General features: G+C 41.6%; 1 protein-coding gene across 1 annotated transcript in view; it reads left to right on the top strand.

Annotated features, from left to right (window-relative positions):
* The first annotated feature begins 1,309 nt into the window (after positions 1-1,309).
* cplx4a (complexin 4a) overlaps positions 1,310-14,507 on the top strand; it is a 34,574-nt gene continuing 21,376 nt past the window's right edge. Inside the window, exon 1 of the mRNA XM_078409594.1 lies at positions 1,310-1,544. Within this exon, the coding sequence (XP_078265720.1) occupies positions 1,378-1,544 (167 nt within the window). The 5' untranslated portion in view covers positions 1,310-1,377. The remainder of the gene's footprint in view (positions 1,545-14,507) is intronic.

The raw sequence follows: 14,507 nt of genomic DNA, 5'->3' as shown, positions 1-14,507 counted from the left end.
GGCTCTGGACTCCCCCAACATTGGGAACATGTTTCCTGCCTCGAGCGTGTCCAATCCCTTAATAATCTTATATGTTTCAATAAGATCCCCTCTCATCCTTCTAAATTCCAGTGTATACAAGGCTGCAGTAGTTCCAAATGTGGAGTGGACTGGACTCATTTCTCAAAATAATCTCATTATTTATCTATTTTTGACATGAAAGGTTTTATGCCTGAATTACATTATACAGTGTATATTGGAGTAAGTCAAATCTGCTTCATGTTCCTCAAATAGTTACATAACCGGTCTTTCATATGAACAAAACTAATCAGGAATTATGGACTTTTTTTTGTGATTACCTGCACTATCAGACAAAATGTAACATTAATAGTTAGGAATTGCATATTGTATCGAGATTTTCACACTTATCAATGACTTTAAGTAGCAATGTTGAAACTATTTGTCCTTTCCCAGAATTCTTAATATCCTTGTGAATAAAAACCTTGTGGTTTTAAATCCTATGCAATAGCATTTCATCAAATAATACCACATTGAGAACATAACTCTTCCATAATGAAAATGTAATCTGCTGCACTTATCAGTGATTTGAAATCCATGGCTTTGAAAATTAAACTGGTTTTGTACTGAAAATAAAATAAATTCAATCTCAATATGACGTTTTGACTCTGTAAACGTACAAAAACTGAAATGGATTTGAAGTTATGGAAAACACGTGATCAGCTATATTTATTTTATTTTGCTCTACTGTTTTTTATGTAACATATAACATTCAACATACCAAATGTATGCTCCATTCATCATGTAAATGGGATTAGTGAATGCCACTGATTAGTTTGAGTCATTAACCTTTCAGAGAATGACAAAAATGCCATAATATCCTAACATATTGTGCTGTGGAATTTACTATCCTTTATTCGTCTTTGGTGGCCATCTGAATACAGCTCATATCAGTCGATGTATTTTTATACAAACCTCTCTTTTGACCTGCATTGTTTTTCGACAGCAGCTGCATGGTGAATCTGATTAAAAAGATATACTTTAAAATTCTGATGCAATTTAGTGTTTTCATTTCATTTCTTTTTAATCAACATGTAAACTAGATTCTATACAGAGAAAAAAAAAACAGTTGCTCACGCATTACGTAAATATCAATAAAAATAGATGGTGAGCAATGATGAATGCACAGCGTGATCTGAACCATCTGCCTTTGGAAGATTCAAGAGTTCAGTGGTTTAATCCAGATTACTGAAAGCAAACCATTTTCTCAAAGGCACTTCAATGTAAAAACCCGGCAGACTGACTGGTTCGCTCTTCATTTTCCTCACAGATACTTTGTTTTAAATTTGTGACTTAAAATCGAATTATTTTCATAATAAAATGTCTTTCTTGTTGAAATCGATGGTGAGTAGCCAGGTAAAGAATTTGGGGCTTGGAGGTGGAAGTGAAGAAAGTAAAGAAGAGGGAGGTTCCTCGGATCCTGCAGCTGCAGCAGGCATGACAAGAGAAGAATATGAAGAATACCAGAAGCAGGTGGTGGAAGAAAAGTAAGTTTGACAAAAGACTCGTAACAATGACTTGAATGACTTTAAATTTATACATTCCCATTTTCAATCCATACAAAATAATTGCACAGAAATTACAGTATGAAATATTGTTAATAGTCCATTTTTGACGATGATTTAATATTTTTTTACACTGGAAAATGGCAAACCAAATGTTCAATTATTTATTTAGGGAGCCTTTTTGCTATCAGTGTGTGGATCTAATGTAAAAGAATCAATAAACTCTTCCCATCCATTGCGATAGCTCAATGTGAACAGTTATTATGGATTCAATTATTTCTTGAGTAATCTCAGATAAATTCGTCAAACAACCAAAATAAGACAAATCTGTAAAATCTCAGAAACACTCTTGTAACTAAATGAAAAAGCTTTGAGTTTGTTGTCAAAATTGCATCATCCCCAAATATATTCTCTGTTTGATATGATTATTTTCATGTGTCAAGCAGCACATGTTTAAAGTTGTTGAAGGCAATGACATATATTGATATTCGGTCATATTCATATTCAGTAACAGCAAAAGAGCAAAGGAGTTTCTTTATTTTAAAGACCCCCCGTATTTTAATGACAGCTCTAAAATGTCTGCTTTTACCAAACATTAAAGATCTGCTACCCTTTGTTTTCAGCTGTTTGGTTAAAATGTCAAGTTAAACAAAGTAAACAAAAAGTTATTAAGCATTACTTTTTTTAAGAGATCTAATAATGTGTGTGCAAGTTTATTATGGAAACATTACTTTAGATTTGGTATCTACATTAAATTCCACAGAAGGAATAAAATCTGCAAAATATGCAGGCCAACTGCCCCGTTTAATTTATTATTTTTCCAAGAATAAATTTAAAGCATTTATCTTCTCCTAAACTAATTCACCTCGCACTTTACAAACTTAGCTTGCAATAAATTCACCCATTCTATAGGCCTTTTTTATATCCTCCTGAATTTCCATATTACTAGCACACTTCTTAAACACCAAATCACAGATGCTCCCAGTTAAAAGAGAAAGTTCCTGTTCGCTGCTTTGTCTCAATCACTAATCCCACTCCATTACCTGCATAAATTCTACATGCTTTGATTTTTCTCAAGAATCTTTCAAAAAATTCCTTGTCAAGAAAATCTACATCCAAGAGCATAAATATATATGAAGTAGAGGCAGAAGTGAGCCTTTTGGCCCTTTGTGGCCACTGTTGTTTATCAAGACCATAGACGTTCTTCAAACTCTACACCATTTATGTGCAATATCCCCATTTCTTTTGATTCCCTTAATATTCAGAAATCTATTGATCCCTGTTTTGAATGAGCCGGCATTACCAGGGTAGAGAATTCCATATGTATGAAGAAATTTCTCCTCATCTATGTCCTGCACAGATATATATTCCTTATATTGAGTATATTACGTTATCTCAATGATATAGTCCACGATTTTCTCATAATTTAACTAGATTAGTTTAATAAATGGTGATTAGTTTGATTGCATTTCAATCTCCTAGATGTGAATGCAAAGGCATCACCACTTTAAATTTGTTATCTACTGCATCTTTAATCATTAGAATTTGTGTGAAGGATGAAAATGTTCTTTTTCTTCTTTAAATAGTAAAATTGTCAAAAGGAAATCTTTGTGGCTCCCTAGTTACTCTAAGTTATGAAGATAGATTGATGACACATTACAGTAACGCTGCAGACATTAACATTGATATATTAATCCATACAATAAACTTTACGCAAAGTAACAAATTACTCAGAAGATTAACTATAGTTGGCACAAAATTGCCTGAATAGTTTTACATTAAATGGATACCTATCCCATCAATTTACCCAGAAACTATACTTACAGGAATGTTACTTGAAGGACTGGTGTTATAAACTGTCTCTTTAAACCCAGTTTTGTTTAAACTTTTAATCTCTCATGAAAGAAAGATCATTGACTATTTTTTAAAGAAAATCCCAAAGAGTGTGGGAGCGAGGACGCAGCCTTGTTTGATGCCACTGCGGATGTCGAAGGGCTCCGAGAAACTGCCATTGAACTGCACTGTCCCCTTGGTGTTGATGTGGAAGGATTCTATCATGCTCTGCAGTTTTGGTGGGCAGCCGATCTTTGGGAGAGCCTTGAATAGGCCATCTCTGCTGACGAAGTCGAACGCCTTGGTGAGGTCAATGAAAGCAATATACAGGGGCAACCGCTGTTCTCTGCACTTCTCCTGGAGCTGGCGAAGGGAGAAGACCATGTCTAATGTTGACCTTCCAGCTCGGAAACCGCACTGTGACTCTGGGTAGACATGTTCTGCCAGCTTCTGCAGGCGGATCAAGATGACCCAAGCAAAGACCTTGCCGACGATGTTGAGGAGGGAGATGCCTCTGTAGTTGTTGCAGTCGCTTCTCTCGCCCTTGTTCTTGTAGAGGGTAATGATCGTTGCATCCCTCATGTCCTGCGGTACAGCTCCTTCTTGCCAGCACTGGCAGAGGACTTCATGCAAAAGAAGCAGTAAGGTAGTCTTGCAGTGCTTGATCAGGTCAGGGGGAATCCCGTCGCTGCCTGGGGCCTTGACTGAGGCCAGGCTGTCAATGGCGTTGCTGAGCTCTTCTACCGTCGGCTCTCCATCTAACTCATCCATGGTCGGCAGGCACTCGATGGCTTCAAGGGCTGAGGAGGACACAGTGTTCTCTCTCGACTAGAGGTCGGAGTAGTGTTCCACCCATCTCTCCATCTGCTGGCATTTGTCTGTGATTACTTCCCCAGTGGAGGATTTGAGGGGGGCTGTTTTGCTCTGGACTGGTCCTAGTGCCTTCTTAATGCCATTGTACATTCCCCTGATGTTCCCTGCTATGGCGGCCATCTGGATGTCTCCACTAAGTTGTGTCCAGTTCTCATTGGCGCAACGTCTGGCAGTCTGCTGAGCCTTGCTCCTGGCAGCCCTGAGGATCTGCAGGTTCTTCTCGTTGGCTGACCGCTTGTACTCGGCTAGGGCGGCTCGCTTGGCTTCGATGATGGGAGTCATCTCAGTCGACTTGGCCTCAAACCGTCGTGTGTCTTTGAGATCTTCTTCCCAAAGCTAGCCAAGGCTGTGTGGCTCATGGTATCCCGCAGAGTCTCCCACTTCTCTGTTGCAGAGTCTCCAGGATGCGAGGTGCCAAGTTCTACATACTAGGAGCAATTTACAGTGGTCTATTAATCTACCTACACATGTGAAGTGGGAGGAAACCAAAGCACCTGGAAACTGGCGGAAAGCACAGACTCCTCACAGACAGTACTGTGCATCAGAAGGCCCAGCTCCTACTTTTTTCATTCAAGATATTTAAATTGTTGCCCAAGATTTATTAGTTTAGAGAATTCCATTGCTTGATCTAGTTTATTACCATTGAAGCCATACCCACCAAAATAATGGTGCAAATACATCAGAACAAGTATAGATTTTCAGGGGTAATATTAATCTTACATCGTTATAATAATTTATATAGTCATACAGCACAAAAACTTGACCAATCCAACATACATCTACATTAGTCCCACCTGGCTGCATTTTGCCCCATATCCCTCCAAATCTACATTTTCCTTGAGCTTCGTCCCCTTTGATCTCATTTTCACAGAAACATAGAAAATAGGTGCAGGAGTAGGCCATTCGGCACTTCGAGTCTGCACTGCCATTCAATGTGAATGTGCTGATGCTTCCATTGCCTTCTGAGGCAGAGAATTACACAAATTCACAACTCTCTGGGTGAAAAAGTTTTTCCTCATCTCAGTTCTTAATGGCCCACCCCTTATTTTTAAACTGTGGGCCCTGGTTCTGGACTCCCCCAACATCAGGAACATATTTCCTGCATCTAGTTTGTCCAATCCCTTAATAATTTTATATGTTTCTATAAGATCCCCTCTCATCCTTCTAAATTCCAGTGAATACAAGCCCAGTCGGTCCGTTCTTTCATCACATGACAGTCCCGCCAACCTGGGAATTAACCTCGTGAACCTACACTGCACTCCCTCAATAGCAAAAATGTCCTTCCTCAAATTAGGAGACCAAAACTGCACACAGTACACCAGGTATGGCTCACCAGGGCCCTGTACAACTGCAGAAGGACCTCTGCTCCTATACTCAAATCCTCTCGTTATGAAGGCCAACATGCCATTAGCTTTCTTCATTGCCTGCTGTACCTGCATGCTTACTTTCAGTGACTGGTGAACAAGGACACCCAGGCCTCATTGCCCTTCTCCCTTTCCTAATCTGACACCATTCAGATAATAATCTGCCTTCTTGTTCTTGCTACCAAAATGGTTAACCTCACATTTATCCACATTATACTGCATCTGCCATGCATCTGCCCACTCACCCAAACTATCCAAGTCCTGCATCCTCATAGTATACTCTTCACAGTTCACCCTGCCACCCAACATTGTGTCATCTGCAAATTTGCTAATGTTACTTTTAATTCCTTCATCTGTCATTAATATATATTGTAAATACCTATGGTCCCAGCACCGAGCCTCACGGCACCCCTCTAGTCACTGCCTGCCATTCTGAAAGGGACCCGTTAATCCCTACTCTTTGTTTCCTGTCTGCCAACCAATTTTCTATCCATGTCAATAACCTACTCCCAATACCATGTGCTCCAATTTTGCACACTAATCTCTTGAATGGGACATCAAAGGCTTTTCGAAAATGCAGATACACTACATCCATTGGCTCTCCCTTTTCCATTTTAGTTGTTACATCCTCAAAAGATTCCAGAAGATTAGTCAAGCATGATTTCCCCTTCATAATTCCATGCTGACTTGGACTGATCCTGTTACTGCTATCCAAATGCGCCGCTATTACATCTTAAATAATTGACTCCAGCATCTTCCCCACCATCGATGTCAGGCGAACTGGTCTATAATTCCCTGTTTTCTATCTCCTTCCTTTCTTAAAATGTGGGATAATATTAGCTAACGTCCAATCCATAGGAACTGATCCAAAATCTATAGAACATTGGAAAATGATCACCAATGCGTCCACAATTTCTAGAGCCATCACCTTAAGTACTCTGGGATGCAGACCATCAGGCCCTGGGGATTTATCAGTCTTCAGTTCCATCAATCTACCTAACACCATTTCCTGCCTAATGTGGATTTCCTTCAGTTCCTCCGTCACCCTAGATTCTCTGTCCCCTAGCACTTCTGGGAGATTGGTTCTGTCTTCACTAAGGAAGACACAAACAAAGTACCTGTTCAACTCGTCTGCCATTTCCTTGTTCCCCATAATAAATTCACCTGTTTCTGTCTTCAAGGGACCCACATTTGTCTTAACTAATCTTTTCCTCTTCATATACCTAAAGAAGCTTTTACTATCCTCCTTTATATTCTTGACTTGCTTACCTTCGTACTCCATCTTTTCTCCCCGTATTGCCTTTTTTGTTACCTTCTGTTGCTCTTTAAAGGTTGCCCAGTCCTCTGGCTTCCCGCTCATCTTTGCTATGTTATACGTCTTCTCTATTAGTTTTATACTGTCCTTGACTTCCCTTGTCAGCCACGGTCGCCTCTTACTCCCCTTAGAATCTTTCTTGATCTTTGGAATGAAATGATCCTGCATCTTCTGGATTATTCCCAGAAATTCCTGCCATTGTTGTTCCACCGTCATCCCTGCTAGGTTCCCTTTCCAGTCAACTTTGGTCAGCTCCCCCCTCATGCCTCCACAGTCCCCTTTGTTCAACTGCAATACTGACACTTCTGATTTTACCTTCTCTCTCTCAAATTGCAGATTAAAACTTGTCATATTATGGTCACTACCTCCCAATGGTTCCTTTACCTTGATCCCTTATCAAATCCGGTTCATTACACAAACTAAATCCAGAATTGCCTTCTCCCTGGTAGGCTCCAGTGCAAGCTGCTCTAAGAATCCAGCTCGGAGGCATTCGACAAACTCCCTTTCTTGGGGTCCAGTACCAACCCGATTTTCTCAGTCTACCTGCATGTTGAAATCTCCCATAACCACCTTAGCATCACCTTTATTACATGCTAACTTTAACTCCTGATGCAACTTGCACCCTATCTCCAGGCTACTGTTTGGGGGCTTGTAGATAACTCCAATTAGGGTCTTTTTACCCTTACAATTTCTCAGTTCTATCCACAATGACTCTACATCTTCTGATTCTATGTCACCCCTCGAGAAGGACTGAATTTCATTCCTTACCAACAGAGCTACTCCACCCCCTCTGCCCACCTGTCTGTCTTTCCAATAGGACGTATAACCCTGAATATTCAGTTCCCAGCTCCGATCCTTTTGCAGCCATGTCTCTGTAATTCCCACAACATCACTGTAATTCCCAATCTCTGACTGAGATCAAGCTCATCCACTTTATTTCTTATACTTCGCGCATTCATATATAACACTTTTAATTCGGTATTCACCTCCCCTCTCACACCGGTTCCTATTTCACCTGACTTTACTCTCTTATCCCTTCTTGAACTTTCCTTCCCATTAATCCGGGTGTCTTTCGTAACTTTTCCTGTACTCTCTTTCCCTTTAGCTCCATCCTTATACTTCCAATTTGTCGACCCCTCCCCCCCGCTATTTAATTTAAACCCAACCGTGGTGTCGCACTGGCAAACCTGCCTGCCAGAATGTCGGTCCTCCTCCAGTTAAGGTGCAATACGTCCCTATTGTACAGGTCACCCCTGCCCCAGAAGAGGTCCCAGTGGTCTATAAATCTAAATCCCTGCCCCCTGCACCAGTTCCTCAGCCACACATTCAGATCCCCTACCTCCCTGTCCCTGCCCTCACCAGCACGAGGTACTGGAAGCAAACCGGAGATAACCACCCTAGAAGTCCTGCTTTTCAGCCTTCTTCCTTACTGTCCAAACTCACATTGCAGAACCTCCTTCCTCTTCTTCCCGATGTCGACTGTGCCGACATCCCCTTCCCCCAGTGGCTCTGACATCCATCTTACTGATGTGCTTTGAGAGGCTGGTCAAGGCGTACATCAACTGCAGCCTTCCACACAGCCTTGATCCACTGCAATTCGCCTATCATTACAACAGGTCCACGACAGGACATGAGGGGTGGCACAGTGGGGCAGCGGTAGAGTTGCTACCTTACAGCACCAGAAACCCGGGTTCGATCCTGACTACGTGTGCTGTCTATACGGAGTTTGTACATTCTCCCTATGACCACGTGGGTTATCTCCAGGTGCTCCAGTTTTCTCCCACACTCCAAAATGCACAGGCTTGTAGTAGTAAAACTGGCTTCAGTAAAATTGTAAATTATCCCTAGTGTGTAGGATCGTCCTAGTGTACAAGGTAATTGCTAGTCGGCACGAACCTGGTGGGCTGAAGGCCTGTTTCGGTACTATATCACTAAAGTCTAAAGTCTAAAGACAACGATCATCTTCCAATCCCTACACTCATCACCTAGAGCACCTGGACAACAAGGATACCTGCACCACTTTCCTATTTATTGACTATAGCTCTGCCTTGGCAGCTCGTTTCGTACAACCACCACTGTCAGGTTCATATTAAATTTTGCTTCCACACCTTAAACCTTTGTCCTTCGATTTGTACCAGAATCTGCAGTGATTTTCCTATTAAACCTTTGTCCCGTGGTTCTCGATTCCACTTACTCTGGGCAAAAGACAATAGACAATAGGAGCCAGAGTTGGCCATTTGGCCCTTCGAGCCAGCACCACTATTCACTGTGATCATGGCTGATCATCCACAATCAGTACCCCATTCCTGCCATCTCCCCATATCCTGAATCTGTGCATTTACCCAATCCATTCCTGTCATGCTTTTGTACATCCTTATATGATCACCCCTCATCCTCCTGCGCTCCAAGGAATAAAGTCGTAACCTGCTCAGCCTCTCCCTACAGTTCAGGCCGTTGAGTCCTGGCAATATCCTCCTAAATCTTCTCTGCACACTTTCCAGCTTGACAACGTCTATCCTATAACATGGCCCAGAACTGAACACAATACTCTAAATGTGACCTCATCAATGTCTTATATAACTGCAACATGATCCCCCAACTTCTATTCTCAATACTCTGACTGATGAAGGCCAATATAGATATTTAGTTTGAAAAATAAGCTCCATCCTTTGTCATTACAATCTGCACTAGTTTAGTGGATTATTGACACACCTACATGATTAATAACATCACTTGAAAAATCATCTTGAATATTTGTGTATCAAAATGAGAAAGGATTATGCTGAAATTGGTAAGATTCCAGTTTCATAACGGAGGTTTAGTCTCTACTAGGAGATTTTAAAAGAAAAATCTATGCTGGCATTTTAATAAACCAGCATCTGCAGTTCCTTGTGTAGTCCTAAATATGGTCATGTGATTAAAATTACATTGTTGTTTTTCCATATTTCTTACAGCATAGAAGGAAGCCATTTTGGCCAATTGGTCTCAAGAAGCAATTTCATTCCATTATTTTATTCCCTGTAACTTTTATCTCTCGACATTGCCATTAATACCTCTCTCCCAAAGATTCCAACATTCACATACTGATTAAGGGCATTTAAACAGGCCAATTAGCTCACTCTACCCACAAGTCTTTGGTATGAGGGAGGAAACTAAAGCAACAGGAGGATACACACATGGCTACAACGAGAGAGGGCAAACTCCACACAGACTGTACCAGAGCTCAAGAATGAACCCAGTTCAATGGAGTTGTGAGGCAGTATCTCTATTAGGTGCGTCACTGTGCACCACTGTGTTATTCTTTCGTTTTATCAATAAAGCCATAAGATAAAAAGGTCAGTAAATTTGGCAGTGAATAGGTTTTTGGAAGTATGGACACAATGAGCTTTAATAATGTTATGGCATATGGCATAACAAGGATAAGAAGGTGATTTGAAACTAACAGAATCATAATTTACTCAGAAGCAATGGATTAAGAATGGACCAATTATAATGGGAAAGGTAAATGCTAAGGAAGCTGACTAACTAGTGGTAAAATCTGTGAACTGAGATTTATTTAAGAAATGTAACAAAGATAAGATATTTCATGTCAGAGGTTAATGATACTGGAGGGATTACAACTACCAGCGCAGAAAATTGATTAATTATTAATTTACTAACGGGATTTAACATTAAAATTAATGGCCAACAGGATTCATTACAGTGTAAATTTAGATTCCAGTTAATATTTTAAGGAATCAAAGACCGGCACAGACCAGGCTAAGTAGAAACAAAATAACTTTAAGCAGTTTACGGGAAGGATTAGGGATCCATTAAAGAAAATGAAAATGGGATTTATAAACTATATTTGATCTCACAACTCTGTAAAGTAGGGTAAATAAAAGTGAAAAGGCCAATCTCTTTGACCAAGGCCGCAAAAATCAAATCTACTAATTTCTTAATATTTTAATTAGGCTTAGAATGCAAATTAGTGTTCATATTCCACATCCTTAGATACTGTGCAGATACATTTCCATCGACCATTGCATAAAATGCAAATTGTCTATTGTCTAAAAGCAGAAAAATCTGTACAGAAATTCAACAGATATTGTTTGATCAGATTACTTGATTCTGCTGGAAATAATCAAAGGTAGCTTTGATTTACTGAAGAAAAAGTGTTAATGAAGACAAAGAAACGTATATCCAAGAATAAAGTATTGGATTTGTGTGCATGGTTCTATTTGTGATATTTGGGCCATACTTTGTGGGGCTAGAGAGTGGCAGCGACTGTTTAGTAAACATGTACTGTCCCTTAACTATCATGAGCTCTTGCACTAAAAGTTCCCATCAACCATGGCACCCTCTACAGGACAATCTGGGAGAAGAGGGAATGTAACAGAGTCATTAAACATAGCCGTGAAATTTGAATCAGGAAATATAAGAGACAGGATCAAGAGACAGAACACATTTAAACAACACTAGACCAAGTGGACCCATTGGGCACAAACCTCTCCTGCATTGGTGCAGCACCCTCTTCTCCCCCCCCCTCCCCCCTCCCCCCCCACCCCCTCCCCCCACTCCCTTCCCCACTCCCTCCCCCCACTCCCTCCCCCCAATCCCTCCCCACACTCCCTCCCCACACTCCCCCCCTCCCTCCTACCCTCCCCCTCCCTCTCCCCAACTCCCCCCTCTCTCCCCCATTCCCTCCCCCCTCCTCCTCCCCCCCACTCCCTCCTCACTCCCTCCACCCCCCCTCCCTCCACCTCTCCCTCCACCCCCCCTCTCCCTCCACCCCCTCCCCTCCCTCCACCCCCTCCCCTCCCTCCACCCACTCCCCTCCCTCTACCCCCCTCCTTCCCCTGCCCTCCTCCCCCCTCCCCCCTCCCCCTCTCTCCCTAGGAGATAGATTTAAACTTTAAAATGTGAATAACTTTTAAAATATAACACCGATTTCAATGAAACCTCTTCCATTAGCACCAAAGGGACGACGGTGAGTAAGGTGGACCTAAAATTGTCGTGCTATCGTGTACGCTTTTGGCTGTAGTTCAGGAACAAACAAATAAACAAACGAGAGTTTTAGAATATAACTATTTTGCAAGGCTCTAACAATCATTACAATCCTAAAGAATGAAATCCCTATAATAGTCATAAAATCATAGAGCATGGAAACAGTCTCTTTGGCCCCTTATCTATGCCGGGATGCATAGAAACATAGAAAAATAGATGGCCATTTGCCCCTTCGAGCCAGCACCACCATTCAATATAATCATGGCTGATCATCTAAAATCAGTAACCCATTCCTGCTTTTTCCCCATATTACTTGATTCCTTTAGCCCCAAGAGCTAAACATCCAGTGAACTGGCCTCCACTGCCTCCTGTGGCAGACAATTCCACAGATTCACAACACTCTGGGTGAAAAAAATGTCCTCATCTCGGTCCTAAATGGCCTATCCCTTATTCTTAATCTATGCCCTAACTAAGCTAATCTCATTTGCTGTGTTTGATCCAGATTCCTCCAAATCTTTTATATCCACACACTAGACCAAATGGTTTATTAAATGTTGCACCTGCCTCAACTACTTCATCTGGCATCTGGCTCCATATACCAACCACCCTCATTGTGAAAAAGTTGCCCCTCAGATTCCTGTTAAATCTTTCCACTCGCACCTTAAACACATACCATCTAATTATTGATTCCCATAACCTGGCAAAAAGACTGTGCATTCACCTTATTTATTCCCCTCATAATTTTATGCACCTCTATAAGATCAGCACTCAGCCTCCTGCACTCTAAGGAATAAATGCCTAGCCTGCCCAACCTCTCTCTCTATAGTTCAGATCCTTGAGTGCTGGCAACATCCTCGTAAATCTTCTCTGCACTCTTTCCAGCTTCATGGCATGTTTCATAGCCAAGAGACCAAAACCAAACACAGTACACCATGGTCAGCCGCACAAACATCTTGTTTCTTGGAGTGCAGGAGGCTGAGTGCAGGAGGCTGAGTGCTGATCTTATAGAGGTGCATAAAATTATGAGGGGAATAAATAAGGCGAATGCACAGAGTCTTTTTGCCAGGTTATGGGAATCAATAAGTAGATGGTGTGTGTTTAAGGTGCGAGTGGAAAGATTTAACAGGGATCTACTCCTAGATCCCTTCATCTGCAACACTCCTCAGCGACCTGCTGTTCATTCTCAACGTCCTGCCCTGGTTTGACTTCCCAAAATGCAACATCTTGTACTTATCTGAATTAAACTCAATTAGCCATTCCTTGGCCCACTTGCCCAGCGGGTCAAGATCCCGCTGCAATTATTGATAACCATCTTCACTGTCTACAATTTCAATTATTTAGTGTCATATGCACACCTACTAATCATGCCTTATACTCTCTCAACAAAATCATTGATATAGATGACTAACAGCAATGGGCCTAGCCCAGCACCGATCCCTGATGCATATAACTAGTCAAAGGCCTTCAGTCTAGAAAATAACCTTTTACCACCACCCTCTGCTTCCTACCAATAAGCCAATTCTGTGTCTGTATCTGTATCTGTTCGGTATCTGTCGGGACCCCGACAGTCCTTTCAAGTTCACTTGCACCTCCTCTAACCTCATCTACTGTATGCATTGTTCAAGATGTGGACTCTTATCCATCGGTGAGCCCAAACATAGACTGAGCGATCATTTCGCTGAACACCTTCGCTCAGTCTGCCTGGACCTACCTGATCTCCCAGTTGCCACACACTTTAATTCCCCTTCCTGTTTCCACACTGACCTTTCTGACCGAGGCCTCCCCCATTGTCAGAGTGAGTCTAAATACAAATTGGAGGAACTGCATCTCATATTTCACTTGGGTAGCTTACAGCCCAGTGGTATGAATATTGATTTCTCTAACTTCAAGTAATCCCTGCATTCCCTCCCTCTCCAACCCTCCCCCATCCAAATAGTACCAGCTTCTCGTTCTCACCTGGCAAACAGCTGACAATGGCCTGTTTCCTTTATCATCATTATTTTTTTGCATATCTTTCATTCGTTTATTGGATATCTCTCGACATCACTGTCTATATCTCCCGTTTCCCTTTCCCCTGACTCGAGTCTAAAAAAGGGTCTCGACGCGAAACGTCACCCATTCCTTCTCTCCAGAGATCCTGCCAGCATTTTGTGTCAATGAGTTACTCCAGCATTTTGTGTCTATCTTCTGTATCTAGTTAGTGAAATCTTCATAGATCCCATATAATATAACATTCCACAGCAGCTATGTGGAACCTTATCAAAGGCCTTGCTGAAATCCATGTCTCTGGCCTCATCAACCTTCCAGGTTACATCTTCAAAAAAATCAATTAAATTAATGAGACATAATCTACCATGCTAAAAAAACAGAACATGCTGACTCTCCTTAATCAACTGTTGTCTTCCCAAATGCATGTATATCTTAGATCCCTCTTCGGTAACTTGTCTACCACAGATGTTAGGCTTACTGGTGTACAGTTCCCACTTTGAAGCCCCTCTTCAATAGAGTCACAACATTAGCGACACTTTGTGTCAGGGAGATTTGCAGAAATTAAGTTATACTGGGTTCTATCCG

Source organism: Rhinoraja longicauda, chromosome 1 (genome assembly GCF_053455715.1).
Source record: "Rhinoraja longicauda isolate Sanriku21f chromosome 1, sRhiLon1.1, whole genome shotgun sequence".
Taxonomy (NCBI): domain Eukaryota; kingdom Metazoa; phylum Chordata; class Chondrichthyes; order Rajiformes; family Arhynchobatidae; genus Rhinoraja; species Rhinoraja longicauda.
This window is presented reverse-complemented; position numbering and strand designations above follow the sequence as displayed.